Raw genomic sequence first — 27,371 nt, 5'->3', positions numbered from 1 at the left:
CGTCTAGTAAAGAGCAATTCAACTTCCAGTAACTTGGTCCTCTACCCACATGATCAAGATTTCCGCCAATCTCTAAAAAGATCGCATCATGATCTGTTCTAATTGCTGGAATTATATCCGTCAGTTGTACCGAATCGGTTAAGTTATTCGAAATTAACCAATAGTCGAGACGACAAAAGATTCGAGGAGATTTTTTACTCCATGTGAAGCTCTTAGTATCTGGGTTTTTAATTCTCCAAATATCTACTAAATCAAGTTCACTTTTCAAGCAATCGATACAGGATGTCACGGATTTTCGTTCAATGAGAATGCCACCTTTCTTATCAATTGCAGGATTTAGGGGGCAGTTAAAATCGCCTCCAATAATGATGTTACTTTCACAATCTAGATCCTCATTTTGTGCTGTAATAAGTAGTTTGTTGAGGAAGGCAACAATATCTTTATCCTTGTTTGGCGCGTATACATTTATGAGCACATACATCTTATCTTTGATTTCAGCTTTTAGAACAATGTAGCGTCCCAAAGGGTCAAAAATTTTTTGGTGTATAGTACAACCAACATCTTTCTTAATTAGAATTGCAACACCACAGGAATTTGAACTGCCATGACAAGTAATGAGCTCTGCACCCCATTCGTTTTTCCACTGATTTTCTGCTGTTGCTGTAGAATGGGTTTCTTGCAGAAAAGAAATGTCTGCGCGTTTCCGGCACCAAGTAAAAATTGTTCTTCTTTTTTTAAAGTTACTTATGCCCCTTACATTTAGCGATAGTAATTTGAGCGCCTCAGTCATTTTATAATCCCAAAGGTGTCACTAATGAGACTGCAGAAGAAGGAAAAAAAAGGGAAAAGTGCTAATGAAGTATTCGAAGTGGTAAATGTAAATGCAAATCCAAAAACATAGAACAGGGGACGTTGAAAGATCAAAAACAAATCAGATACGAAAAAAAATGCCTCACAGATGCAGCTAAACCCGAACACTTGATAGAACAGACTCCACCTAAAAATAAGTACAACTAACAAAAGCGAGAATGGTACGACACTAATTAAACGAACTGAGTAAAATACAAAAAAAGTAGACACAGATACAGAAATCAAACATCTGGCGCCCATTTAGTCACTACAGCTCTCCATCTGCGTGAGCACTGCTCATTATTTCACCGTAGTAGGGAAGATTTTCTGTTTCCTTTCCTCTGTAAACTTGACCATTTATTATTAATTTGTCAACCTTGAAGAAGGCTTGTTGTTTCTCTCGCTTAGCATTTTTCAGAACCGGGTATAACTTTCCATGAATGTCATCTATTTCTTTGGGATAATCATTAGAAAGTCCAATTCCAGTATTTTTCAAATTTTTGACTGAAGACCAAACAAACTGTTTGTCTTGGTAAAAGCTAAAAGCCAATTTGAGCGTGTCCACCGTTTGCCGACTCGCAAAAACTCCGTTAATCCTGCCAAGCCTCGACCAATAATTGCTAAATTCAGCTTTTACCAACTACTGACACGTTTTTCTTGCATGTATTTATATTATTATTTTAGCATTTATTTCTGACAATCTTGGCGGTGAACAAACAGATATTCTTTAAACAATAATATCTAATGGCAAAAACTAAGATATGTGAGTATTTTTCACTGAAGGTCCTTGCAAAGAGTGTTTGTTAAGAGGCTGTTTGCCTAAGAATTGACCACTTCATTCGGATCAAAATGTTGATTTCCTTTAAAATTTCTCCACAAAAAGGTTGATATGTTTTTATTCTCGATAATAGTTGAGATTTTGAGGCGAATGTCTTTGAAACCTAAAACCCTCAAATTTACAACGGCCTTTCAGGAAGCTGAAATGACCTTTCTTTCAGATGCTTGCTGCCAAACGTATATTTAGCATAGGAACATAAGAATAAGATCAGCGATAGCTACCTCATAATATACTTAAAACAAATGGTAAAATCAAACCAGAGTATGTCAAATTACTAAAATAACAGTCACTTGATCAGGGCATTGTCAATGCCATTTGTAAGAGCCAAGCTAAGTGGCACAGCGAAAACTCAACTTTCTCAAAATTCAGACTTATTCTAAGAACCTCCTGTATTTTTGTGAAAAGTATTAAGATAGGTTCCTGAAACCATGAAATAATACTTATTGGCACTCAAGTATTTGAAAAGATATCGTCAAAGAAAATTATCTAAAAAAAAGATAATAAAAATGTATAAAACATTGCTGATAAGGGGAAGAAAACATAAAGTAGTTGGTGGGTTTGGCAATTTCCTTTTTTCTTTAACCAAAAATCTTATAATTTCTACATTTTTAATGCAACTTGTGGATATGAGCAGTCAAATGCACTGCACAGTCCGCTTGCATTTCAGTTAGACATTCTGTGGGAAAGTGCCCAGAAGCCAAGTCGCAGAGTGTTGAAAACGCCAGTGAGGATTGTCGTCTGGTATGTATTATTGCACCAGACAGCGGAAGACAGCGTAGCTGAGTTATACAAAGCCGTTACCTCTCAGCGTGGAGTGGAGCCTTCTTCTGATCTAGAAGCACTGATGGCGGCCTACAGAAATCCCATTCCCATATTAAATACCTGAATGTGTAAATACTAAGGATCTGTGTCCTGCAAGAGGGTCCCTTAATGAAACAAAGGCATTTTAAATAATAATAATAATAATAATAATAATAATAATAATAATAATAATAATTATATAAAAATATGAAAATTCTTTATTAAAATATTCCACACAAATTGCTATTTACAAGTTAAAAGTATATAAAAAAGAGCTATTGAAAACCTATTCACATTTCATTTCGATTAAAAAAAGATAATATTTTTAAGCAACAATGTTTTTGTAAAGAAAAAGAAAAAAAACAAATGTCATGATAATAAATAATAACTAATAATAATAATAATAATAATAATAATAATAATAAAATCTTTATTACAAAACCTCAATTAAAATCCTATTTACAATAAACCTGTTGTTACAAAAAATCCAATTAATTCATCAAAACACTATTCATTCACAAATTCTAAAAAATAGAAGTAACTTAACCTTACATAAAAGAAGAGCAAATAGATATAATTAATAATAAAAGTTCAAAATTCTATAAAATAAAGAATTCATTATGCAGGGATATTAAGATCATACAATCGAATTATACTAATGACGGCTAAACAAGTGTCCATAAAAAGCCCTTAAAGCATAAAAGCATACAGACACGTATTTCAGATATCCGCACTAGCGACATTTAGTTCACGTCAGTCTAATGATTGCTCTATCTTGCTACGAAATGGCATTCGCGAACCTCTGACGCATGCATGTACCGATCTTAAGAGTTCAAACGAGATCTGTGTCCTGAGCCAAGTGATTACAACATGATAAGGCTCGGTGTCTTTCTGAGCTATCTTGTCTGCAAGATGCTTTAAGAACCGCTGACACTTGTATTGTATTTCTCATTCTGCCATTGGTTCCAAACACTAAAGGTGTAAACGAACCCATAATAATAATAATAATAATAATAATAATAATAATAATAATAATAATAATAATAATAAAGTTAAAGTGGGGTCCTTATTAGAGGGAGAGAGGGGGAGGGGGTATTTCCTTTTTTTTTTTTTTTAATGCAACACAATTACTTACATTACAATACAAAAAAAAATACAGTACTCTGCTGCAACAATAAATACTACTTACAATGGGGTACTAACACGACTAAGATACAAATACGTATATCACTTACGAGGGGGTATTTCCTCCAATAAGAGAGGTAACATAAACCAATTATGGTAAAAGTGTGTTCTCTGATAAAAGAGTACAGTACATTAAGGCATTACCATCACCTCCCACACTCCAATCCACGTAAGTTTCATCGAGTCAGTGTCTTTGTAGGTGTCGGTACTTCCTTATATGGCGTCGAAGATAAGAGACTGCTGAAAGTTAACTTGGCTTCCTACTTGGCATTTCTGGTAAACATTATTTTTTCTTCATAAATTTTAATTAAAAGGGATTTGCTGAAGCAAAGACATGCAAAAATTACAAAGAGATTTAAGGCTCGACGTTTCGGAATCATCTTGACTCCATTATCAAGAGAAAAAATCAGTTTGTGAACGCGGATAAATAAATAGGCTAGAGCTGAAAATTAACATATTAATAGATGGTTAAACAAATACTTTAGCGCGAATTGAATCAGTTTGCACGTTCAGTCCTGGTTTCAGTTTGCGTATGAATAGCATCTCATGAATGAGGCAATCAAATTTGCTGGTGCATTTCGCAAGTACGTCGCCTTCTCCAGGTTCTCCCTGTGTTTTTTCGGTATGTTGTACAGATTGCTTAACCAAACACAAAACAGACTAGGTAAATAACCGTGTGCGTGTGTAACAGAAGGACTATACTTTTGTCGATCTAACTTCTCGGTGGTACACTTTCAAGTCTCGCCTGAGCGAGCACGTGCAGTTGCGAGTTTTCCGTTTTTCCAGAATGTTTGTAATTTGCTGTAATTTTTTTTTGTCTTGTCCCGCCTCGACTAGCTTTGTGGCTATTTGCGGGACAAGCCCTTTATATAATCTAAATCTGTAAATAAATTGTTGTTGTTGTTGTTGTTGTATTATGTGTTTTAAAAGTAGTGTATATGGTACTTACGGGAGCCCACTTGTGATATTTCACCAAACAAAGTGTAAATCTCCTTAGAAGTTTCGAAGTTGATTACAAATTCTTCAAGTTTTTTAAACTTCCCTGTATGTTCAGGGTATTGACACGTTCTGGGGGCCTGCCAATACCTGCCAAGGCTGTTTCTGTGTTTTGGGCTCACGGTCATCCGTTAACATTGCTTGCAACAATTAGGTCGAGCTCAGTCACATTTTCGCGTGACAAAGTGACATCTGCGTAGGTGATAACTAGTTTCATGCATACATTCGCGGAGAAAAATTATTTCTTCTACGCTTCCATTTGGCCCACACTGCCCGTTTAAGATTAAAGAAAAAGAGATTTTTTTCATTTGGACATGGTCGTGCTAAGCACAATTGCTTTGCAGTCGTTTTTATATCGATTGTCCCTTGATTTACTCAGTTACGAAGTTTGTTGATGCGGTCAGCGGCAGTACCTTATGACACTATAATAGGGGATACATGAAGTACTTACGTTATGTCCCCATACAGCCCCATACATGACGTACCTCCCCTCAAAACGAAACTAGATGACCACGTTGGATTACTTCATGACCTTGCCCCAGATTTCCACATTCTCACAGTTCGGTTAAAACCGGTTTGTTTCCGTCCACGTATTCAAAGAATAGCTTATGGTCTCCAGCTTATCCGTGCGGTGATCGAGGGCCGTAATTATTGTGCTGTTTTTATATAGCAGTGTTGATCCACATGAGCAGAACAATTTTCCCGCGTATGCCACTTGGCAAACAAAAGCTCTTTCTACTTGTCATCATTATCATTTGTTTGATGGGCTATTGGTTCCTCAGAAGATCAAACACCACCCATTCATATAAACACAGTATAGTCACATGGCCGAGTTTGAAGATGAACGAGAGAGACTTCTTGCTCGGTGGAAAGCCTCTTCGAATTCTCAGTGGAGCAATCCACTATTTCAGATTAGTGCCTGAATATTGGAAAGACAGATTACTCAAACTCAAAGCGATGGGACTGAACACCGTTGAAACGTGAGTAAAGTCAACGTCAGGACAAGTAATTAACAGCCCAGTATAAACAATGCCCTTTAGTCCAGATGTTGTCTGGACTAATCATAACTATAACAAAAATATTGAATCTGATTGGCTACCAATGGCTGCTGGTAGCAAATTAGATTCGAGAATTTTGTCATAGTTATGTTTAAGGGAGTAATTGGGCAAGTCGTTTATGTGTTTTAATAGCCTCCACAGTTAACACATGCACATCTTTTGTTGTAAATGGTAACTTTTCATTTAATTTCACATTTTATGTATATAGCAGGTCCACATCAGCCACTGGCTGTGACCTTACTAACCTGCTTTACCAAATAAAGATATGCATGTATGTAAGTAATTTCAAGGCTGCTTTGAGAATATCAGCATGATTACTCCTGAATTGTATGACCCGAGGTCCGATTACCAGTTAATCAAGCTTAGGACTTCTGAGAGAAACTATTTTTAGTGAAAATGTTTAACTTTGCAATTCATTCAATCACGTAACTGAGGTGTGAATGACATAGATGTTGAAAGTTCAAATTGGATACCTGATATTGGACACCCACATGATCATGCTTCAATAGTTTTGTGCACTTTTACTAAGAATAGATTTTGTCATGTTAGACCCCCCACATGACTCAGACAAGAATTGCAGTCAGCTAAAAGGCTTTACATGCAAGGGACAGATTCTGAACATCAAAGATAGGGGAAAACAGCAATAAACATGGCCAGAAAGTTTCATGTGACTGAACGATAATAAACAAAAGATATGTCTTCATTTCCATATGTATCATTGATTCAAGTTATTCAGAAGATGGTCTTAAATTTAATGAATTATCAGGGTGCAAAGAAAGTCAGCTTTACAGCTTGCCCTTGGGGCAAGCTGTGGCTAGCATGTATTAGCCTAAAAGTAATTTTAACTAGCGTGGAAAAAAAATTAATTATTAATATTTTTATTACACGACTATTTAATTAGTTAGCTGCTTCATAATCCACCATAATTTATCGAAACCTTAACGGTAAAAGTGTGAACTATTAGTTGGCCTGGTAAAAAACTTAACACATGGACACAATGATTAACTGTTAATCTTTGGTCGTGAATGTCTTTGTCTTCCTTTTATTATAGATGTCAACTGGTAATAAAATGATGGAGTAAAGAATTAAGTTGAAACAAGCAGGAAGAAGTTCCAAAAAACTTGCAATTGCTTTTTCTGAACACAATATAACACATCTAACTGACTGGTTAACCTCTTGTCAGTGAAAATTTCTACATGTACATTAACTAGAAGCTGTATTTCCTACCTGTTCAAAGTCTCGTTACATTTTAATCATTAAAACATACATGAACCAGATACTAAAAGTAAGGTCTCATGCAGAAACAAGTGATGTATATGTATGAATCTCAGCATGTGCAACACGCGGATGACTAACATACATCTTAAAGGAAAATTAATATTATCTACGCACATCTTCTGAGAAAAACTAGTTTGAAACTAAACAAATTCCCACCAGACACGCTAACGTAACAACGAGGAAAGCTGCCGGCAACTGCGCAGTCAGAACTTGATCGTGCATTTTGCTGCCAAAACTTATATTTCCCGCCAGAAAATGCCTTCAACTGAAAGGAGCACTTTTATTAACTGAAAAGTTCACTACTAATCATAACTTTTTGCATACATGAAAACTTGACATCTTTCATCATATTTTCGCTTCTCATACAAAAGTATTACATCAAGTAGATTAGTTTTCTGAAAAAAAAATTAGTTAGGCTGTCAGTTTTCATGCGAAAACTGCCATGTCACTCATCACTGCCATTGTAAACAAAATTATGCAAATTTCTGGTGAAATGAACATTTTTAGATCCTGTCAGCTTTCATAAAGAGCTATAAAGGTTTCAAAGGAAAAACATTTGTTTCACTTTTGCAATTTACATCTGATAATTTATGGGAAAGCAATAGGACGTGATCGATAAATTTTCATCAACTGTTTAATACATACTGTGTAGAATTTATTGAAATGCACATGTCAATGCAAAAACCATGAATGCAACTGAATAACTTTCTTACCGGAGTACAGCATCAAAACCTTTTTGGTACATTCATTGAATGATGAAGTATAATACAGACAACTAGCTTTCTCTGAAATAATTCTTATTTAGCAAGGGTTAGTAATATTTCAAATTATTTTTATTTGAATTGCGTGGACTAGACTACAAAGGAAAAATTTCATGCATTATGTTGGGCATGAAATGTACATGTAATGCGAAACTTTTTTCAAAAGATTTCCCTCTGTGAGATAAGCTTAAAAAACAGCTTTTGGTTCACAGTGATTTTGTAATTTTAATTCCCAAAAAAAACTTCACTTGCCGGTTGGGCAAGTGTTGCTCAGAATCCACTAGCCTGATCGCAAAATCCACTAGCCCCGGGCTATCGGACGCGACTTTCTTTGCATGCTGATTATGCACAGAGAAAAAAGGAGATCCCAATGCATGATTATTGATAGCTGAGCATGTTATAGAGAAAATCTATGTAAGGGATGCACATATTGTGTGAACTTTGTTTAATAATCTGGAAAATGATTGATAATTTCACTATCCCAGATGCCAGATTTTTTTCGTGTATTAGCAGAGCAGACTAACCGGGATGATGCACATCTCTTCTACCTCTCCGATCTGCAGTTTTGCCTGAGTATATTTTTGTAAGCATTAATACAAACTTTACAGTTAAGAACAACAAGATAGTTAACAAACAGTCACTTATGCATGTGTATACATACATACATACATACATGCATGCATGCATGCATGCATGCATACATACATGCATGCATGCATGTATACATACATACATACATTCCAGAAGCAGACTATATATACAAATAAAAAACTAAGAAGAAAAGTACTTCTAGAAAAGGAAGTTTAGAGGTTAGCCCTATGCGAAAACTCCCTCAATAAAAATAAATATACATAAATCAAGATCTTAACAGTCAAATATTTAAATACATTTTAAGCTTAGATTTAAAATGCTGAAAGCTATCAGCTTCCACTATATCTATGTTATGAGGTTCATTACCTGTTCTATTTCTCAAAATCTTTGTGCCAATGGTTTCTGGTGTTACAGCAGTGTAATTTAAAGAGGTTAAAAGCAAAAAGCATAAAACAAAATGTTTCTATTCATCAATCAATCCAGTTTTTACCCACACCCTATGTCCAGGCAGTTTGGCCTATTTGTATGATGTATTACAAAATGGATCGATCAAGAGGAAATCTTTGAAACTATAAATTTCCATGCAAGCGGCTAAAATGTTGTTCACTCATTCCCAAACCTTTCTAGTTTCACCAGAGGTTTAGCGCTGGGGTTAAACAGAGTTAGATTTCCTCTTCAAATTTGAATTCTAGGCACACTCTCAGTCTTCTTGGGTACTGATCGGTTGTGAAAGGCCGCAACTAAGTGCTCACTAGTATCACATCCCATACAAATTTCTTCCAGCAAAAACACTTTGAGCAATTTGATTGTCTGAGTAATGGCAGGGGCTTAAAATCTGTGACATCATAAGTGAGCAGTGCTATTACGTTACAACCCTTACAGAAGGTTGTGGTATGGGACATATATGACCCAAGTATGGAAATGATATGGGATAATCTATGGTCCATGTATGTTTCTTACATGGGTTTGACATGGGCTATTGCCTTCCATATCAAACCCATACAAGCTCACTGTCTCTGCTCCATTGTCATTGTATTGACTATTGCTATGGAACAGCTACGTATTTCGTAAAGTTCCATACATCCCCCATAGCGTCTGGTTTGGGAATGGTATGGGTCAGACCCATACCAATACCATTTGATTGTGACTCTGTTCTATGGGATTGCTACGTATTTCGTAAAGTTCCATACATTCTCCATAGCATCTGATTTGGGAATGGTATCAGTCTGCACCCATACCAATACCATTTGATAGTGACCCATAGTATTTGGCATACTGACATGTGATATGGGAATGCTATGGGACCTTTTCATGTCAGTCCCATACCAAATCCATTTGATCCAGGAATTACCCCCACAAACTATGGGAAATCTATGGGTCACTGAAAATAAATATTCCCATAGGTAACCCATATTTCAGTTCCCATATACATATACATATAGGGGGACCCATATGATTCCCATTTAGCTTATATAAGGGCAAAGGATATAACCCCACTTTTATCCTTACCACTTGCTCCCTCCTTTTTTCAGTTTTTCCCCCCATTTTTTTCAATGCTGCTTTTACCACTTTTACTTAAAATATTATACAACCAAGCCATTTTTTATATATTCTCACACATCTTTAATGTTTTGATGACTTTTTTAAAACTTCTGAAAGACATGCTTTTGTAAAATTTTGTAAAATTGATAAAATTGTAAAATTCTAATACAAGTGAAAGCAATGACACTTTGATAAATTACAAGTCAAAATAGTTCAATGTTGAAAGAGCTATACTGATATGAGAGATGACAAAATCCTAAGATAAAATGCAGCTGTATACATGTAGCAAATCCGTGACGTGAAAATCTCCACTGTTCTCAAACTTAACACTTTAACGCAACTAAAAAATGTTCATTCCTGTCTTCCAGCTCTTACTCGCTGAGGTCTTCTTGCCTCCACACATTTCATGTTTATTTTTTGTACCACTTGGCTGGGTAATGGAGAGTCCTTGGCAAACTTTGAACAAACTTTGCCTGAAAAACATTAAGAAATTAGCAGTTAAAAGTATGTTGTGGACAAGTCTGTTCCTGTAATGGAAAAACTTTCAATGTCTACAATGACCTAATGCTAAAACATATTCTTTTGTAGTTAAACATTATGGTTATGTGGTAAATACCTCCAAAAAATGGAGTGACATCTGGTAGTTAATTTACTTTATTAAGTTTCCTTAATCTGTTTTTCCCTGCTAGCAGAGACTCTTTTCCTGGTGTTCGTTGATGTCAACAAACACCAGGAAAAGAGCCTCTGCTAGCAGGGAAAATCTCTTTAAGACTAACTGATCAAATAAAGTACCACCTACCAATGAGAGCTTCAATGACCAGAGGATTCAAGGGCTGGTGGCCATTACCATTTCTGCTCTTCTTTTCATTTCCCTTCGCACAGGAGAGAGCGAGAGTTTCCTTAGTGAAGAAAATATCAATGGCAGCATTGATGTAGCCAGCCCATGCCTTGAATGCTGAGCAGTAAGCTCGCTGGTGGGGGTACCAGTACACTCCTGACCCCTCCATCACTTCTACCATCTGTTAATGACATGAGACACAATAGCTATTCAGTAAAATCTTACCAGGGTAAATGTTATTTTTAATGCTCCTTACACATTGTTCATAAAGTTTAGCAGTTTCACGTGATATCCTTAATTTCTTATTTATTTAATTACAGCAAGGAAATACTCGAGTAATTAAGCAATTTTCTATCAAATTCTCTTATTAAACCAGGTGCTAACACAGAGCACACTACATTAAGTTATATCAAAGGCTCCTGAGAGCGAGCTTGTGAACGCAAAAGTGAATAGTGGAAATCGTAAAGCGGTGCTTGCATCAAACTACGCTACAAGGATTCGTGGAGGTCATGCTGCATTATGGGAATGCATTATGTATAAAGTTATTTGCTTAACACGTAAAATTAAATTACACACACACTCTGATTCCTTTCGATATGCGAAGAACCATTAAGGTGGAAGTGTACGTTCTTTTCATGGTTTTACATGGTTGCCAATCGACAAAAAAAGCGTCCACTTTTTCTTCCAAGACTGAACCTCCGTATTTTTTCCTTGCATCATGTTCTTGCTGAATGAAACTTGATACATGTGCATGATTTTTGTTGCCTAGTGCATGACCTAAATCTTGTCAGTGTCGTCAGCATGGTAATTCATTTTCTACATTCAAATGACGGCTTCTGTCAGCATTTTATAATGTTACATGTAGAAGAAGCTTTTAATCTTGCTAAAGTTGCTATTTTGGCTTAATCCAAGTGAACATAAATACAGAAACACATCAAGTGTTGCGGTACTCAGAAGACTCTCAGTGGCTATATGCGTAAGTAAATTTTCAGTGTTCATGAAAAGACAACTCTTGTTCCAGTTAATCGATCTTATTATCACTCACACTGGACCCTGAATGAAATTTGTTGCAAAGTTTTAGTTCCATATTTTACCCTTAGCCTTTCCATGAAATTGCCTTGGATCTTTAAGGTTAATTGAATGTTTGTGGCCGGAGATAGAAATGTGTGAAGTGTTGTGTTCGGCTGTATGTAAATTCAGTGTTTACCTCCTGAACTTATCAATTACGGTTGACACCGAAGGAAGATTTATTGCACTGTGGAATTTCCTTTTCTTTCACGCACATCACTTCCTCTGATTTTTAAGTTTTCACGTTTGCGTTTGATATTTGCTAAAAGGAGCAGTTCCGCCTATGAAAGTCAAACTTTTGGAAAATATCTGTCCTTAGTTTAGCTAAACACACCTACATACTAGCTGGTTTCTTTTAAGAATAAGTCTTTTGAAGTGATGACTTTAAGTCCTTGTTTTTGTCCCATTATGGCGGCTGATGGTGAATGAAGATTACGAGCAATCGCAGGAGTGACATTTACCACACATTACTATAATTCGTCCATTGATGCGCACATTCACAAGTTGAAAGTTAATGAAGACTTCAAATATTTTCAGCAGAACATTTACCTTGTATTGTGCAGCCAATGTTTTATCCAGAATACCAGCCCCAGGTCTGTTTTCTACCACTTCCTCTGATGTCTTTGCTTTTACTGTGAACAGATACAAAAACAAACTGAACAAGCAGTGCCTTTGGGTTTATAAAGTACTTTTACAGTCTTTATGCCAATCTGGATTGTCCTGCAACACACATTCACTCAACAAGTACACTTTCTCCAAATTCTTAAATATTGAATAGACTAAACTTTAAGTCAAAGGTTAAGGACTATTTGGTAACAAGGGTTTATGGACAAACTAATTTACATGTAGGCAGATGCCAACTGAGTGAGATAATTATTCAAAAGTTGAGGGTTAAAGTTGGAATATGTAGTCTCTTGTTCTTTGATCTAGTTTTATGGTGAGGAGCCTATCTCAGTGTGTATGTGAGCTTGGCCATTCACTTCTTTAGTTGTGGGCTGCAATACATGCATTTGGTAACATGGCCCGCACAAAGAAGACTTACGTTGAGAGGAATAATTGAAGGGGTGCGCGGAAGACGGCCTTAAGTGACTTTTGATGTAAGGTCAAATTCTCCTTTTATTTAACAAGCTAAAACAGGAAAATTTGGAAGGAGAATCTAGCAGTTTATCAGAAGTCACTTAAAGCTTTTTTCCACAGGCACCCCTTCAATTGGTCATGTTCTACATTGGAACCTCAATGCAAAAAAAACAAAAAAAAAAAACAAAAAAAAAAAAACCAAACAAACATGTATACAGCAATGTACAGTCGAACCTCTTCTAATGGACACTCCCCCACGACGGACCCCTTTCGTAAGCAGACACTTGGTCATGTTTTCAGCGGACACTTTTTCTGGCCCCAAGGGTGTCCGTTTATGGGAGGCTCAACTGTATTACATTCCACAGTACACAGGTTTAAAATCTACTATAGATAAGAACTTACGTGCTATGTTTAGCCTCTTGTGGACTTTGTCTAAGCGTTTTCGTAAGGCCTCGATCTCCAGCCTTCGCTCATTACAACAATTTGGACCATCAGAGGTGTCACTTTGCTCAGGGATGTCTTCACCTTCCACACAGATTTCATCATCACTACTATCTCCAACAGCACTCTGAAAATGCAGGCCCCTTTTTGGCTGAGAGGTTCTGTTTGACTTACTGGATTGTAGTGGAGTTTTAGCTGTAGTTTGTGGTGCACACTGTCTGATGTTGGCATTCTGGTCTTTGTCAGAGGTAGGCAAGGTTGGGTGGGCTGGTGTGGTCAGCTGTTTTGAGGATTGGCAGCGTGACGGTGGACTGGTTTGGTTCAAGGTATTGCTTGTTTGTGATACCGTGTTTTGGCTTCCATCAGTAACATGCAAGGTCAACTGTGCAGGTGGAGTCAGTTGTATTGAGGATTGGCGTCGAACTGGTTCAGGTGTGAAGATGGCAACCTCAGACTCAGCTTGGTCGTTGGTAGCCCATCGGGATGCTGCCTGGGCTTTCCTAGCTTCCAGTATCAGTTTTTGCCTCGCTTCCTCTTCATCCTTCTTCTTTCTTTTCTCTTCTCTTTCTTTAGCCTTTTTCTCTTTCTCTTTATCACCCTCTGTTTGCTTCTGTGTCTTTTTCTTTTTTTTCTGGCCATCTGTCACATCTCCTGGGTGCCTTCTTTTCTGCTGGGCACTTGGGTCTTTAGAGTTCTCTACTTCCTTTGCACTACAGGTATTTTTCTTTGCCTTTTCCAGTCGTACTCGTTCTTTCATAAGCTCATTTCTATCAGCTGTAAAGATGTTTTTAAGAGGTAGTAAATTTCTAATAAATCAAAATGCCATTAAGGTGATAAAATCATTGTTTGCCACATGGATCTACCATGGAATTCTGAAACTAGCGCTCCCTCCTGGTCCCCCCAAAATAATGGCTCCCCGGAAGAAACGTTAACTCTTTACTTTTCTATTAAATCCCAAAAGTAATGCCCCCCCCCCCTCCCCGGAAAGAAACAATCCCTACAATATGACAACTCACAAAGGTACAAACTTACCTCCTTGTTGTAATACTTTGGCATCATAGAACTGGCCATTTGGAAGCCAAATAGCACTGACAATATCTCCAATTTGGATGTCATCACCATCATCATCAGGGAAGATATGATGAATTTCATCTCTCCCAAGCACTCTTAAATTATTGTCGTCTTCATAGCATACCAGGTACCAAATCTCTACATTGAAATAATTATGAAACATACAAGATTTATTCAGTGTACAAATTATGATTAATTAAAGAAAGCCAAAAGTTAACTTAACCTTCAAGTCCTAGGGGTAACTGCCCTGGGGGGGGGGGGGGGGGTACTCCCAAAAAAATGGATAGGGGTGTGCGGCCCACTTCCCTAAACCCTTACCCTATTTATGACCAAAATCTGCCATTTTCCCTGCCCTATTTATGACCTGACCAAAAATTTGACACCCTATATATGACCTGATAGTGTCTAGTCAACTTCAGTTCAAAAACCCCTGGAGTCCAGCACGTGACCGGAGCACATGACAAACTGTTGTGGCACGTACACAGTTGCTGTAAACATCATGATGAAGAAGTAGTTTCTTCAAAAAAAAAAAAAAAAAAAAAAAAAAGAATTAAAGACTAGAGTGCAAATATTGATACCCTTTTTATTACCAAAATGGCTAAAATCGATACCCTTTTTATGACCAAAGTGGCTGAAAAACCATACCCTTTGGCGGTGTATATAGCCCATATAAGGGAGTGCCCCCCGCCCGGGGGGGGGGGGGGTAACTGGTGGATCCACCCGCAAATAAACTTGAACATACAGTTTGAGTTTAGTTGCTCAAATGGTAATATAAAAAGCATTGCGGTCTCTTTGTATTGCTGCACCTTTCAATGACATGCAAACTATTTTCAATCAACAATTGTGATTTTTGCTGCTGTCAGTTATCCAAGTGGGCCTCGCAGGAAATACAGTGAAGTTCATTTTAATGGGATCAAAAGGTCACATCTGTGAGTTTTGGTCCATTTTGTTTATTGATGGCAGTGAAAAGGACAATCACTAGTCAGGTTTTGATCCTCAGAGTCCGCTTGTTATTGAAAGGGGCATATCGTAAAGAATTTCTTTGTCTGCTGAAACAATGGCGGGCTAGGTATGGTGTTCTGAAATAAAATATTGCTCCCACCAACAAAAACAGGTTATGGCTCATTTATTTCTAGGTTTTCACTGATGTTCAAGATTTAAAGTTCAGCTTTTCAGATAAGAAGTTACAAGACTTTATATTTGTGACGGGTAGATAAATATCGCACCTTTCCTTTGAGCAGAATTAAAATTTGCGCGTGAAGTCAAATAACCCCGCAAATAGCCTTTTAGACATCGATTGAAGCAGCTCTAGCTGGATAGCTTTATAAATTTAGTGAATGAATACTGTGATCTCCAATTTGCTGATTACTGAAAACAATCACCAATGTTTTGCTCAGGAGAATACCACTTAAAACAACAACAATGCAAATGCCACGCTTACGTACCTTCCCTCAGACGTGCTGGGATGTTTCTCTTCCTTGAGTTTCGTTCAGCAGCCATCGTTTGGTGTATTTCACTCTTACCTTAGAGGAGAATCCGATAGTAAAAAGTCCGACTTTTCAAAACAAAAATACAGAAGAAATCGGTTATAGAAATCGCGGAACTGCACGCTGGAATCTGCCAAGATTTGAAAATGACGCGCTTGGTTCGATGCGGTTCGATGCATTCACGTTATTGGTTAACAAAGGGCACGTGATCTTCTGGCGCGCGCCAAAACAAACGCGTCACGTGTTGTGAGCGGAACAGCGGATCACGTTTGAATGTTGTTTTGAGAACAAACATGGCGGACGATAGCGTCCAAATACGCAGAGGACGTTACAGAGAATTTTTGCGCCATTCTAATCCTTACAAGTTCGCGGCAGCAAGGAGACGGAAAACTGGCACAAATCACATCCATAAAGCGGATCGATTGCCAGTTTTTTCTCAGAGCGGTTCCAACACAAGTGAGTTTGGAATCGACGATCGAGAGGTGTTTCGCGAAGAGCCTATGAGCTCACCAGATGATCATGACACGAGTCTTGAAGGAGTTCGGACAACAGACAACACTTTACATGGTGAGTTCTGCGATTACCAACAAATACAAGACATCGATGAAACAAATTATTCTGAATATGAAGACATCCGTGATAGCGGACGAAGTGACGACGAACTGTTCGATTTCACACATGGTGCGTGTATGTATGAACGCTTTGTTATAGAAGAGGGTGCATCGGATGTTTCTAGCGAGTGCGAGAGCATCGAGTCAGAGTCAGACTGTCGATCTACGTCAGAACGACGTGAAGTTGAACATGACGACATTCTTTATTCGGGTGCTCCAATCTCAAGCAGCTCAAGCGTCGTATTGTTGTTATCCTTCGTGTTTAAGCATAACCTTACCCGTGAAGCATTGAGTGATTTACTTGCAGTAGTTGAAGCACACTGTCCCCGACCAAACAACTGTAGAACAACAGTCAAAAAGTTATTCGAATTTGTAAGCCAAGCCAAGGGAGACATTGTCAAACACTATTATTGTGGTTACTGCAACGCGTATTATGGCAGAGGTGACGATCAGGCTGAGGCCAACAGAACCTGCAACATTTGTGGTAAAGCCATTCCGAAAGATGGTAAATTCTTCATTGAAGTACCCATCATAAAACAGCTACGGAAGTTTTTTAGTGGTAAGTGATATTTTTTTAACTAAGATTTGAGTGGTTATGTTAATTTATGTTCATTGCAGTGATGTCTGTGCGAGTATTTTAAAGTGAAGTTTTAAAATGAAAAGGCAATTTAACAACACTTTAATTTAAACTCCCCATGAACACTGTAGTACATGTATGCAAGTTGAATGAATGTGTTTGAAATGGTGGATTTAAAAAGAACTTTTAAGGTCCTGTTTCCTGCAATAAAATCCCACGACTTAGTCTTGAGATGTATCTACACACTTGCTGTCCAAGTTAGGGGGGTGGTTACCTTGGCAACTGTTTAACTATTTGAATAGCACCTCTGAAACTAAGTTTTTACAAATACTATCTTTCATACTACTTTGGAAATTCAATTCAATTTTATTTACACTTATTACAACGAAATACAATATATTTTACAGTAAGAAAAAAATTAAACATACAGGGCAATTTACTTAATGATTTTACTTTCTACGGAAGAAGTGCGTAGTGGCCAAAGGAGCAAGGCTTTCGTGTTGGCCACTACCTCTGTGCAGTTAAATAAAATAGGGGGAAGAAGAATTTATAACACTGGTTGAAGAGCTCTGCTAGTTAAATAACAGGCATACCTGCAATTTGTCTCCTCTCTTTACGATAAAAGAAACAAGTTCCAACATGTGCTTTCTTCTTCCGTACTTCAGACCCCGAATTTGTTAATGGCCTCCAGTACCGCTTTCAACGAGTGAAAAGGGCGGACAAAAACATTGAAGATGTCTATGATGGCTCCCTTTATCAAAGCAAATGTGGACCTGGAGGGTTACTGTCAGACCCATACAACCTCTCTGTAAAACTGAACACTGATGGTGTAGCAATATTTCGATCATCGCAGTTTGGAGTGTGGCCACTCTTTCTCCTCGTCAATGAGCTGCCTCCATCATTAAGGTTAATTGATAAAAGTATATATATCACTATATTACACATGTTTGCGATGTCGAGGTTCTAACTTAGAAAATCCAGTACTGTAAAACTGTTATAATAAGTATTGGGTTTATATTTGTTTGAAAGGCCTTTTTGGAGGGCTTATTATTGGCAGGAAGAGAGGGTTTATTATCACAAGGAATTTTGTGTTTCACAAAATATTTCTCTTTACATTTAGAAGAGATGTTACATCTGAAAAACTTTAGTTGCATTCAAGAATACTGCATGATAAACTCACTAAAATAATGATGTGAAACACAAAACAAGTTCTGTACTCATGAAATGAACATCAAAATTAAGTCTCCATGCTTACCATAAGGATATAAAATACAAACCAATAGGTTGTGAGAAATAACATTCCTGTAAGGACTGAACCTAAACATAACCCAAATTGGACCAACATTTGGAAGAATTTATGATTAGAAAGATTTTTGCATCTCTCATTTTTGAGGCATACATTCAGGAGGGCTTACTTCTTTTTAGGGTTGGTTTTGTTTGAATTTTATATTAAAAGTAAGAGTGTTTTCACATGACATCACCGCAGCCATGTTGGTGTCCCAAACTAAACCTCTGGAAAATTGAACTATATAGTTATACAAATACTTTCTTTTGTTTCAGTAAACCAATATGGCCGGTAGTCATTTGAATGTATATATAACTTCAATTGTGACAATTCAGTTTTTGGAATCTCCCTTCATCAGCATACTTTTGAAGTACAATCATATTCTTTACAAGGTGACCTCAGTGGATCTATTAATTTCCTGACCGTTTTTCATTGTTTTTAGGCGGAAAAACAAATACCGGATATTTGGTGGTCTTTGGTTTGGAGAGGAAAAACCTTTCTTTTCAACGTTCTTCAAGCCATTTGTTGACACATTGCAAAAAACAGAAATTCAAGGTAAGATAGGCATCTTGGTCTTAGAAAATGAAACATTTACTGCACCTTTTAATAACATGCAGACTCTGAACTTCAACCTAAGGATTTGCGCATTTTACTGAAGTCAATCATAATAACGGTGATAACCAGCTGACTGCAAAAAATACAGAAACTGACCAGTTGGATCCAAATCCGCCAATCACCAAGCACAAACATGACCTCTTGACCGCGTTGAGCCAAACTATTTTGTTTTTGGAGGTCTGCTGCAGTGATTGACAGCAGTGAAAATGAATCTTGAACTTCAGAGTCTGCATGTTATTGAAAGGTGCAGTAAAGGGATCAATATTTGGCATGATCTACGTGTATGTTCTCCTTATTGCTTTAGCTCTGCTGTTTGAAATATTAGGAGTTGAAGTTTATGGTTTTACACCTCTCTTTGAAATAACAGGAATTGAAGTTGTACTTCCAGATGGAGTTAAGAAAACATCAAAAGTCATGGCACTCTCTGGCCATTTTGATCTTCCAGCCCGTGCTGGTGTCACTGAGCAAGTAACATACATTGGTCATGATAGTTGCTGCTATTGCGATGAGCATGGTGATGTTGTCAAGACTGGTGCAAGGGGTCATGTAATGACATTTCCCTTCCGTAACACTGCATCAGGGCATGCAAGACCACGAACTGCAGAAGAAGTTAGAACTCATTCATTTATGGCCCTTGAGAATAATAGAACAGTAAGTATTACTCTGCTGTGTTGTATTGTATTGTACAAGTATAATTAGGAATAATGTATTAGACAGATTGTTTTAGCTAGAAGGCCATCCAGGTGTCTTATGGATGCTCACTTTTGGGGAAAATACATTCAAAATTCACCTAACCTCTTTAAAAAAAATACAACCGACATGCTCCTTGGATGCCCAATTTTCAATTCCTGGCTAGACAATTATAATCAGGAATAATGTTTTAATAGTGTTCATCAGAGCACAATTTCAATACATGCAGATTTACTTTAATTTCTGTTTTGAACTAGTTGTGAGTGTCTTTAAAAATCCACAACACCAACAAACTTTAGTTTACCAATAATTTTCACATGTATGTCTAAGAATCAAAATACTGTTTTGATGTGTTCTGGGCACAGTTGCCCCAAGTGCACAGGTACCATATTTGGATAAGGATAAATTAAATCAGTATTATACTGCTATACATGTAATTGTAATGTGTCTTCCTTTTGACTGACTGTCAAAACCACTTCATATGTTGATCTCTAAAAGCAGCTTTATTTAATGGCCATAAAGAAAAATTCTAAACTTCACATTTATTTTGCAGGTTTGTGGCTTCAAGGCACCCAGCCCTTTGCTAAGACTACCAAGCTTCGACATTGTCAATGGTATTGCCATTGATGCAATGCACTGTGTGTTTTTAGGAGTGGTGAAGCAGTTAGTTGGTCTGTGGTTCAATTCAAAGCATAGTGGACAGAGATGGTATTGCGGAAACAGTGTAGAAAGAGTCGACAAACGCCTGCTGGAAATCAAACCCCCAAGTGTAATCACTAGAATCCCCAGAAGTATACAACATCATGTGAAATTTTGGAAAGGTAATTGCTCTTTAAAAACATTAAGTGTTATATTCCAAAATAATTTTAAATAAATTTTGTTAACAGTAGGATCAATAGTCAAATACACTGTATGCATCTGAGTTTTAAAATAAAGATGTAATTTAACACCTTAAGGTTATAGTTTGCATGTTGATAGCAACAAGAACAAACAACAGTCAATTGTTTAGCTAGAATATGTCCTAATATTTAATCTCAAATAAATGATCCTTTTTTTTTTTTTTTTCAATTGCAGCAACAGAGTACCGCAACTGGTTATTCTACTATTCGCTTCCCTGCATGAAAGGTGTTCTTGATGAGGAATGTTACCAACATTACACCTTGCTGGTTGGAGGCATCTTCTTATTGTCTGGCAGATCAATTTCACCTGAACAACTAGAAATGGCCGGAAAGTTATTGATGCACTTTGTTGAAATGTTTGATGCATACTATGGTTAGTAATTTTGTGTATGGAATTAGGGACCTTGTATCTGTGATAGACAATACATAGCCAGGAATTTGTTAAATTTCATTGCCAGCTTGGTAGGGGAGAGGAAATGTTCATTACTTTGTACCACAATGATTTCTAGGCGTTGATCTAAACATTTTTTATGACAATAATTATTGTTGTTATTATTCCACAAGGGCATATTGAATATGAGATGATAGATAGCCAACAAGGCTCTTAGCACCAAGTTGGCTATAATCACCTCATATCCAACAAGTTTAAGTGGAAATATCAAGTCATATTGCCAGATCTTGCTGATTTTGTTTTGCAAGAGCAATCAAAAAAGACAATTCAGTGATCTTTAAAATGTATTTCTCAGGAATAACATAATGGCTCATATGGCTGCTAAGCCAATTTAGCAAATTCCTGGAATTGCATCACACAATCATCTAGTTTTAATCTATTGTGTTAGAAGTAAGACCAATCACATCATATGAAATTCCATGCAATACTACACATTTTGTTCCAGTGTTAGAAAAACCTTAAATATTCATTTCAACCCTACAGGTCCAAGGTATGTCCTGATGAATCATCATATGCTTCTTCACTTGAAGAAAAATGTGTTTGACCATGGCCCCCTCTGGTGCAGTTCCCTTTTTGTTTTTGAAGACTGGAATGGTGATATTGGGAATTATTTCCATGGAACACAGGATATTGCAAACCAGGTAAATGTATCTGTAAGTTTTGATGTTATTTTGATTAACTGTTTTTTACACAATGAAGACTTTTAAATAATATTTTACATGAAATAAATGTGATGGTATATTTCAAGCCTGGTGAATGAATGAGAATCATGTATTATTCCAGAAAGTGACACAGGCATACTCAGAAAAAAGAAATCCAAGTGTTCCTGCCAGGAGGCAAACCTAAGACCTTCCAATTACTAGTTCGGATGCTCCACCACTGAGCTACAGGAGACTCGTGGAAGCTAAAGCCATTAAAGTAGAATAATACATTATTCTCAATATCTTACATGTAAGTGAGTTAAAGGGAAATTTCTGATCATCCAACAATGGTGATATGTGCATTCCATACATAAACTGTATTTGTACAGTGCAAAAACACAATGTCATAACTTTCAGTTAAAGTGAATGGAGATGTAAAAATATTTTTGGCTCTTGCTTTTAACTAAATTGTTTGTTTTGTGTTTACTTGAAGATAATGACTGCTGTTACAAGCCATCAGTGCCTCCCTGAGATGATAGATGAGATGCCTCCAGGAGAAGCCAAGGACATGGTGTTGCGTCTATGTGGGCATTCTGACAGGTTTGCAACTTTTTATGCAACATCCTATGAAATTCCCACTGTAACAACTCTCGGTGCTTTGGGAAAGAGGGGTGGGGTATTGAGGTTGTAAATGGCTCCTAGATGTACTCCACTTAGCTGTATTTTTTCTTATCTTAACTAGCCAGTGAGGCTATGTTCTTCCATATTATACTTCCTAGTTTCACCAATCCATATTACCATTAATTTTGCTCTTTCTTTTCAGAACCAACAGGACACATCTCAAAGACGACTTCTATGCAATTGGTGCATTAAAGAAAGGCAAACCCGATACAGCGTTTGAAGATGATCTTCTTTTGTTCCTTGGAACGGAATCCATTGCTGATGTCATGTTCTTCAATCGAGTGCAACTTGGAGAGGCAGTAATCCACTCCCAAATGTACAAGAGGGTTTCAAGAAGAAACAGCTTCACCGTTGCCTACCGGCAAGAAGAAGGCACAAGATATGGGCAAATTGAAGTGTTCTTTTTGGTCCCGCAGGATCCAGCAATGACCTGTGGGGCTGTCATTGCTCCAATGTCAAAATCTTGCCAACACATCTGTGTATGCCATGAACTGTTGGGTAACCCAATACACCACATTGTTTCCCTTCAACATCCAAACAAGGATAGATTTGATATAGTCCTTCTTGAAGACATCATTGATGTATGTCTGTACATGAAGTTTTCCGATAATGAGGTTGGATATGCAGCACATTTCCCAAATCATTTTGAGAAAGATTAATTATAATTTTGTTATGTTGCCTAATTTGAGTGTTGATAGTTTTAACAAACAAATTGATTTGCATCATCTGTAAGGGTTCTGAAACTCAAACAAAATGTTGAAATTATTTGGGACAATCATGTAGTCTTGGCTTGAGACTCAGCAAGTTTGTGATGGGAACAAAATCTCAACTTTTGTTAAGCTAGAGATTAGATAATTAGAATTAAGGTGGCTTTTCAGAGTGTTTGCTATTGCATCTAGTACAATCTTTTGAAGATCACTTAAGAGTTATTATTAATAAGTAGTATGAGTTACATTGTATAACAGGACACCAAAAAGAACATTAAATAATTACAAGAATTGTAATTGTAATAATTATTATTACCATAAACACTGCCGTATAAGTATAATCAGCACCCCAAGTTCACAAGCTCAAATTTTGGAGAAAAAACAAGTTAGATGAGGAAGACTGGTTCAAAGCTTTGCTTTAATATTTTGTAAAGCCATTGATAGATCAATGACAAAAATGTGCAGCTTATATGCCAGTGTTTATGGTAATTAAGCAAATTGATGAGTTTCGTGTTAACAGCTAATTTAAGAAAATAGATGTGGCAAAACTTGCTAAATATGGTGTATGTCTTGCATGCTGTCTTCACAAGGAAACAACACTATTTTTGACACTAAAATTATAATAGTAACCTCAACCTCTAACCTTTTTATGAGCAGCATGCAAGATTTAGTAACAAAATGAATGTCAGCTCTAGCGGATGACTGCATGGACAACAAATGAAATGTATCAAATATGAACCATGAAAAGCTGGATTAAATAAATAAATATTAATTATTCTGTTATGATCTTTGTCATTTAATAATTGTTTGATAATTCAAATCACAAGAAACTTACCAACGAGAGTTTCCATGTTAATGATACATGGAAAATCTCTGAATGGCAAGACCTATTAGAGGTATAAATTTTACAAAATTCTTTCAGACCCATAGAGATCCCAGATAATTTTCATGTGGGAAACCTATGGGACCTGAACCGAATGTCTGTCAATTGGTATGGGTTATCTATGGAGCATTACATTGTGGATATGACATATCATATCCATAGATGATCACAGATGAGACCGACCAAGGAGATGTCTCATTTCTATGGTGCAGCTATGGGTATCTTCTTCCCATAGTTCTTCCATACAATGGTGAGCATAGGCTTTTCTTCCCATACCTTTTCCATAGCTTGAAATTTGGCAAAATGTGGGCCCATATCAGTTCCATATCATCATCCAACCTTCCCATATCATTTCCACACATGGGTCAGATATGGCCCAACCTTTGCCATAGCATTCCCATACTTTTTCTTTGGTAAGGGAAATAAGCCTGTGTGGAACCAATCAGAATTTGTTGTGATTACGGTAATAATATAATAATCAAGGTCTAATCAAAAACGAATTCATAAGCCATAGAAAATTTAGTCATTTTTATTTCATAGATGCTATCAAAAATTATTAGTCATTGAGTGTCTTACTCATCAACATCACCTGAGTCTGAAGAACAGAGAATTCTCCTGCTTGAACTGGCCCCTTGAGCTTACAATGTATGGTTGCCTTGCATTTACCGCCAATAATAGATGGGAGAGTCTGAAAAAATAAACTTGTCATTGCTGGAAAACTTCTTGAATTCACAGTAAAAAAGTACACCATGTGGAATTTTAGGCTCTATCTCATTTAACAGTTGTTGCAAGCATTTTAAATACTTAAATTTGGAAAGGTTTTGTGTCAAATGGTTTTACTTCTCCTTAGATGAGTCTGTCTCGTCTGCTTTTGTAACAGAGTGATTTGTTTTGAGCTTTTTTACTGTACAATTTTTCTTTTCCTTTAGTTCATCACAGACTTTCCAGTTTTCTATCATATTTTGTTATTTATAACAAAGAATCACCATATTTTGTCCATTTTCTGTCAGAGGAACGATGTTTCTCATTAATATGTCAAATAGATTAATTAATACCAGTAGCTGTGCTGGAAAAGTGAGCAATAAATAATATTAGTGATTTCCTCCAAGATTTTAAAGATGGTGAATGACATTTTATGGAAGTTTGTGTGATTTGCTTGTCTTTGCACCATAGATATGTACCCTGGAACCTACATGAAGAAATTAGAGGAACATTCAAGTTTGATGGCAACTTGGACATTAGGTAACTGTCCTGACACGATACCACTTGATTCCTAATCATGTGCAAGGATAGAGCAGTTTTGAGTTAAATGTCCTAAAAGCAGAACCATTTACTCTGGCCAAACACAACACAATGGCACAATCAGACTTGACAAAGCAAATACATGTAACTTGAGCAAAAATGGGAAAATACATGCCAGCAGTTCAAAATAATAATATTGATTTTACCCTAATTCTTCATTTTGACTTCTTCAGAATACTGGCTCATAGCATGAAGTTGAATTTAAAGTAACTACCTGAAACTACAGTTAGGATATAAATGCTTATTGAGAAACAACATAAAGTTTTCAATAATTTAAGCATGTTGTGTCAGTACTCTGGTACTTGCAGTGGCAGTGAAAACTGTTGGAAGATGTCATGATTAAAGAGTTTTTTATCATACATCCTGCCAGGGGATGTTCTCTGTTCCTTGTGACAGTTATTATATCACCGTGATGCTGTCAATTAACCTCACCTCCAACCCCCCCCCCCCCCCCCTTGTGATTTTCAATGACCTCTCACTGAGAAAATATGAATCTTTTCGGGTACTACATGATTAGTTTGGACACTGAAGTAAAAACCATTATGTGTAATGGCGGTGTTAACTGTCAAGACTAACATCCCACAAATACACTCATAGTTGCATCATCTTATAGAAATCAGCTTCCCCATACATGTACTTGGCTCCCTGTCAGGTGTTGCTTGTCTTACTTGTGCTGCTGGTAAACAAGCCGTAGTGAACACCTGTGTAATTTTTTTTCAGGGCTTTTATCAATCTAGCCCAAGAATTGGATTTATATGTTATTGTGAGGCCAGGACCATACATCTGTTCTGAGTTGGATTTTGGAGGATTACCAAGGTTATTATGACACATAAAATAATGACAATGGTGTATTATTCAGTAAGTGACACAGGCATACTCAGAAAAAGTAAATCTGAATTGCTGTTTTTCTATTCAAAGCTTTTTGCACTTAATCGCATGCATTACATACAAAACATTACACCACTATTACACTACATCACAGTGGGTTTGAATAATACATTTTCCTGTCACATACTTTAATTGGACTTTATAATTTAAAACCTTGTATAGTTGGAAGTTTTTTTTTTAGATTTTTATTATCCTAACTAAAGACACAATACAATATTTACAGTACTACGCACTACTTATAGTACTTACAGTGGAAGTTCTTTATTCCTTCTACACCCCCATAAGTATATTTTCCTACAATTAACAAACAAAATTAAGGGACGTTCTGGTGTTAGAACACCAATTAAAATATCTTTTAAATTTAAAGATGCATCATTCTGTTGTTTTGACAAAGATAAGTAATATGATTTAAGAGCAGTCCTAAAAGAAATGTTGCATTGTTTCTGAATCATGTTTGCAGAAAAAACACAGTCATATTATCTGCAATGTAGCCAAGTTAATGTTATATATTTTGAATTTGTGCAAAGTATGGAATTTAGTACCAGTCCTTGAACTGGAAAGCTTTAACATATGGTTCAATAGCAACTGAATGGGGAAGAAGAAAATTTTTTTCAATTCTTCATCAGATAAATTAAATTCACACTTTAGTTTTAGCGCGTTATTATAGGATGCCTTTTTTAAGGACTAAAAGAGAATAATAATCTTTCGATTTCTTTTTCATTGCAAACGGTTTCATTTCATTTCCTTGATCTATCTACAGTCCCTCTGTCTTTGAACTATTTACATTTAAACTGGATATTTTTTTAAATTTGTCTAACAGCTGAAAAGGTTTGTTGACTCTATATCAGAAGAATCGCAGTTGTGTCAACGGCATATTGTAGTTGTTTGGTTTCTTGCCCTTTTATTTCCAACTGTTTTCCCTCATGGCAATTGCCAAAGTCTCAATGGCCAGAAGAAAAAGATAAGGAGACAAAGGGTCACTTTGCCTAACTCTGGATGTAAGGTTGAAGTATTCTGATAACAAGCCATTATTTATCACACAACTTTGGATATTCTTATACAAAGTGTTTATCCGACGCTTAAATTTGGGGCCAAAATTAAAGGCGTTCGTACAGTTGAACAGAAAGTTCCACTCTAAAGTACTAAGAGCTTCTTGAAAGTCAATAAATATCAACAGGCCAGGTATGTTTTCTTTTTCTGTGAAATCCATAATGTCTAGAATAATGATCTTACTTTTTCTCTGTTAATTATTTTGGTATC

The 27,371-nt window shown here is 36.6% G+C and overlaps 3 protein-coding genes and 1 long non-coding RNA gene across 6 annotated transcripts in view; 3 read left to right on the top strand and 1 right to left on the bottom strand.

Moving 5' to 3' along the window:
* Positions 1 to 4,578, top strand: part of LOC146449756 (uncharacterized) — a 58,600-nt gene extending 54,022 nt beyond the window's left edge. For both annotated transcript variants that reach the window (XR_014860643.1, XR_014860644.1), the window contains one exon: positions 2,322 to 4,578. This is a non-coding gene — a long non-coding RNA (uncharacterized LOC146449756). The remainder of the gene's footprint in view (positions 1 to 2,321) is intronic.
* Positions 4,579 to 5,095: 517 nt separating this feature from the next.
* Positions 5,096 to 27,371, top strand: part of LOC146449751 (beta-galactosidase-1-like protein 2) — a 60,410-nt gene continuing 38,134 nt past the window's right edge. The window contains exons 1-3 of the mRNA XM_085101607.1: positions 5,096 to 5,649; positions 25,095 to 25,163; positions 25,944 to 26,039. Of these exons, the coding sequence (XP_084957733.1) occupies positions 5,354 to 5,649; positions 25,095 to 25,163; positions 25,944 to 26,039 (461 nt within the window). The 5' untranslated portion in view covers positions 5,096 to 5,353. The remainder of the gene's footprint in view (positions 5,650 to 25,094; positions 25,164 to 25,943; positions 26,040 to 27,371) is intronic.
* On the bottom strand, positions 10,070 to 15,981 carry LOC146449755 (uncharacterized). Its single transcript, XM_085101608.1, has 6 exons — positions 15,840 to 15,981; positions 14,356 to 14,532; positions 13,285 to 14,097; positions 12,355 to 12,437; positions 10,699 to 10,918; positions 10,070 to 10,372 (listed from the first exon to the last, which is right to left on the bottom strand). Exons 1-6 carry the CDS (start codon positions 15,892 to 15,894, stop codon positions 10,251 to 10,253), a joined length of 1,470 nt encoding a protein of 489 aa, XP_084957734.1. The 5' UTR covers positions 15,895 to 15,981; the 3' UTR covers positions 10,070 to 10,250.
* On the top strand, positions 15,118 to 24,339 carry LOC146449754 (uncharacterized). Of its 2 annotated transcripts, XM_085101604.1 has the most exons (9): positions 15,118 to 17,051; positions 17,735 to 17,975; positions 18,797 to 18,909; positions 19,337 to 19,620; positions 20,213 to 20,480; positions 20,734 to 20,931; positions 21,493 to 21,650; positions 22,144 to 22,250; positions 22,474 to 24,339. In XM_085101604.1, exons 1-9 carry the CDS (start codon positions 16,175 to 16,177, stop codon positions 22,988 to 22,990), a joined length of 2,763 nt encoding a protein of 920 aa, XP_084957730.1. In that variant the 5' UTR covers positions 15,118 to 16,174; the 3' UTR covers positions 22,991 to 24,339. The 2 variants fall into 2 exon arrangements, with proteins under 2 accessions (XP_084957730.1, XP_084957731.1); XM_085101605.1 differs by lacking the exons at positions 15,118 to 17,051; positions 18,797 to 18,909; positions 19,337 to 19,620; positions 20,213 to 20,480 and having other exon boundaries at positions 17,892 to 17,975.

This window comes from Pavona decussata, unplaced genomic scaffold (assembly GCF_977016875.1).
Source record: "Pavona decussata unplaced genomic scaffold, jaPavDecu1.1 SCAFFOLD_602, whole genome shotgun sequence".
In the NCBI taxonomy this organism is placed as follows: domain Eukaryota; kingdom Metazoa; phylum Cnidaria; class Anthozoa; order Scleractinia; family Agariciidae; genus Pavona; species Pavona decussata.
The sequence above is the reverse complement of the archived record's forward strand: the minus strand, read 5'-3'. Positions and strand labels throughout refer to the sequence as shown.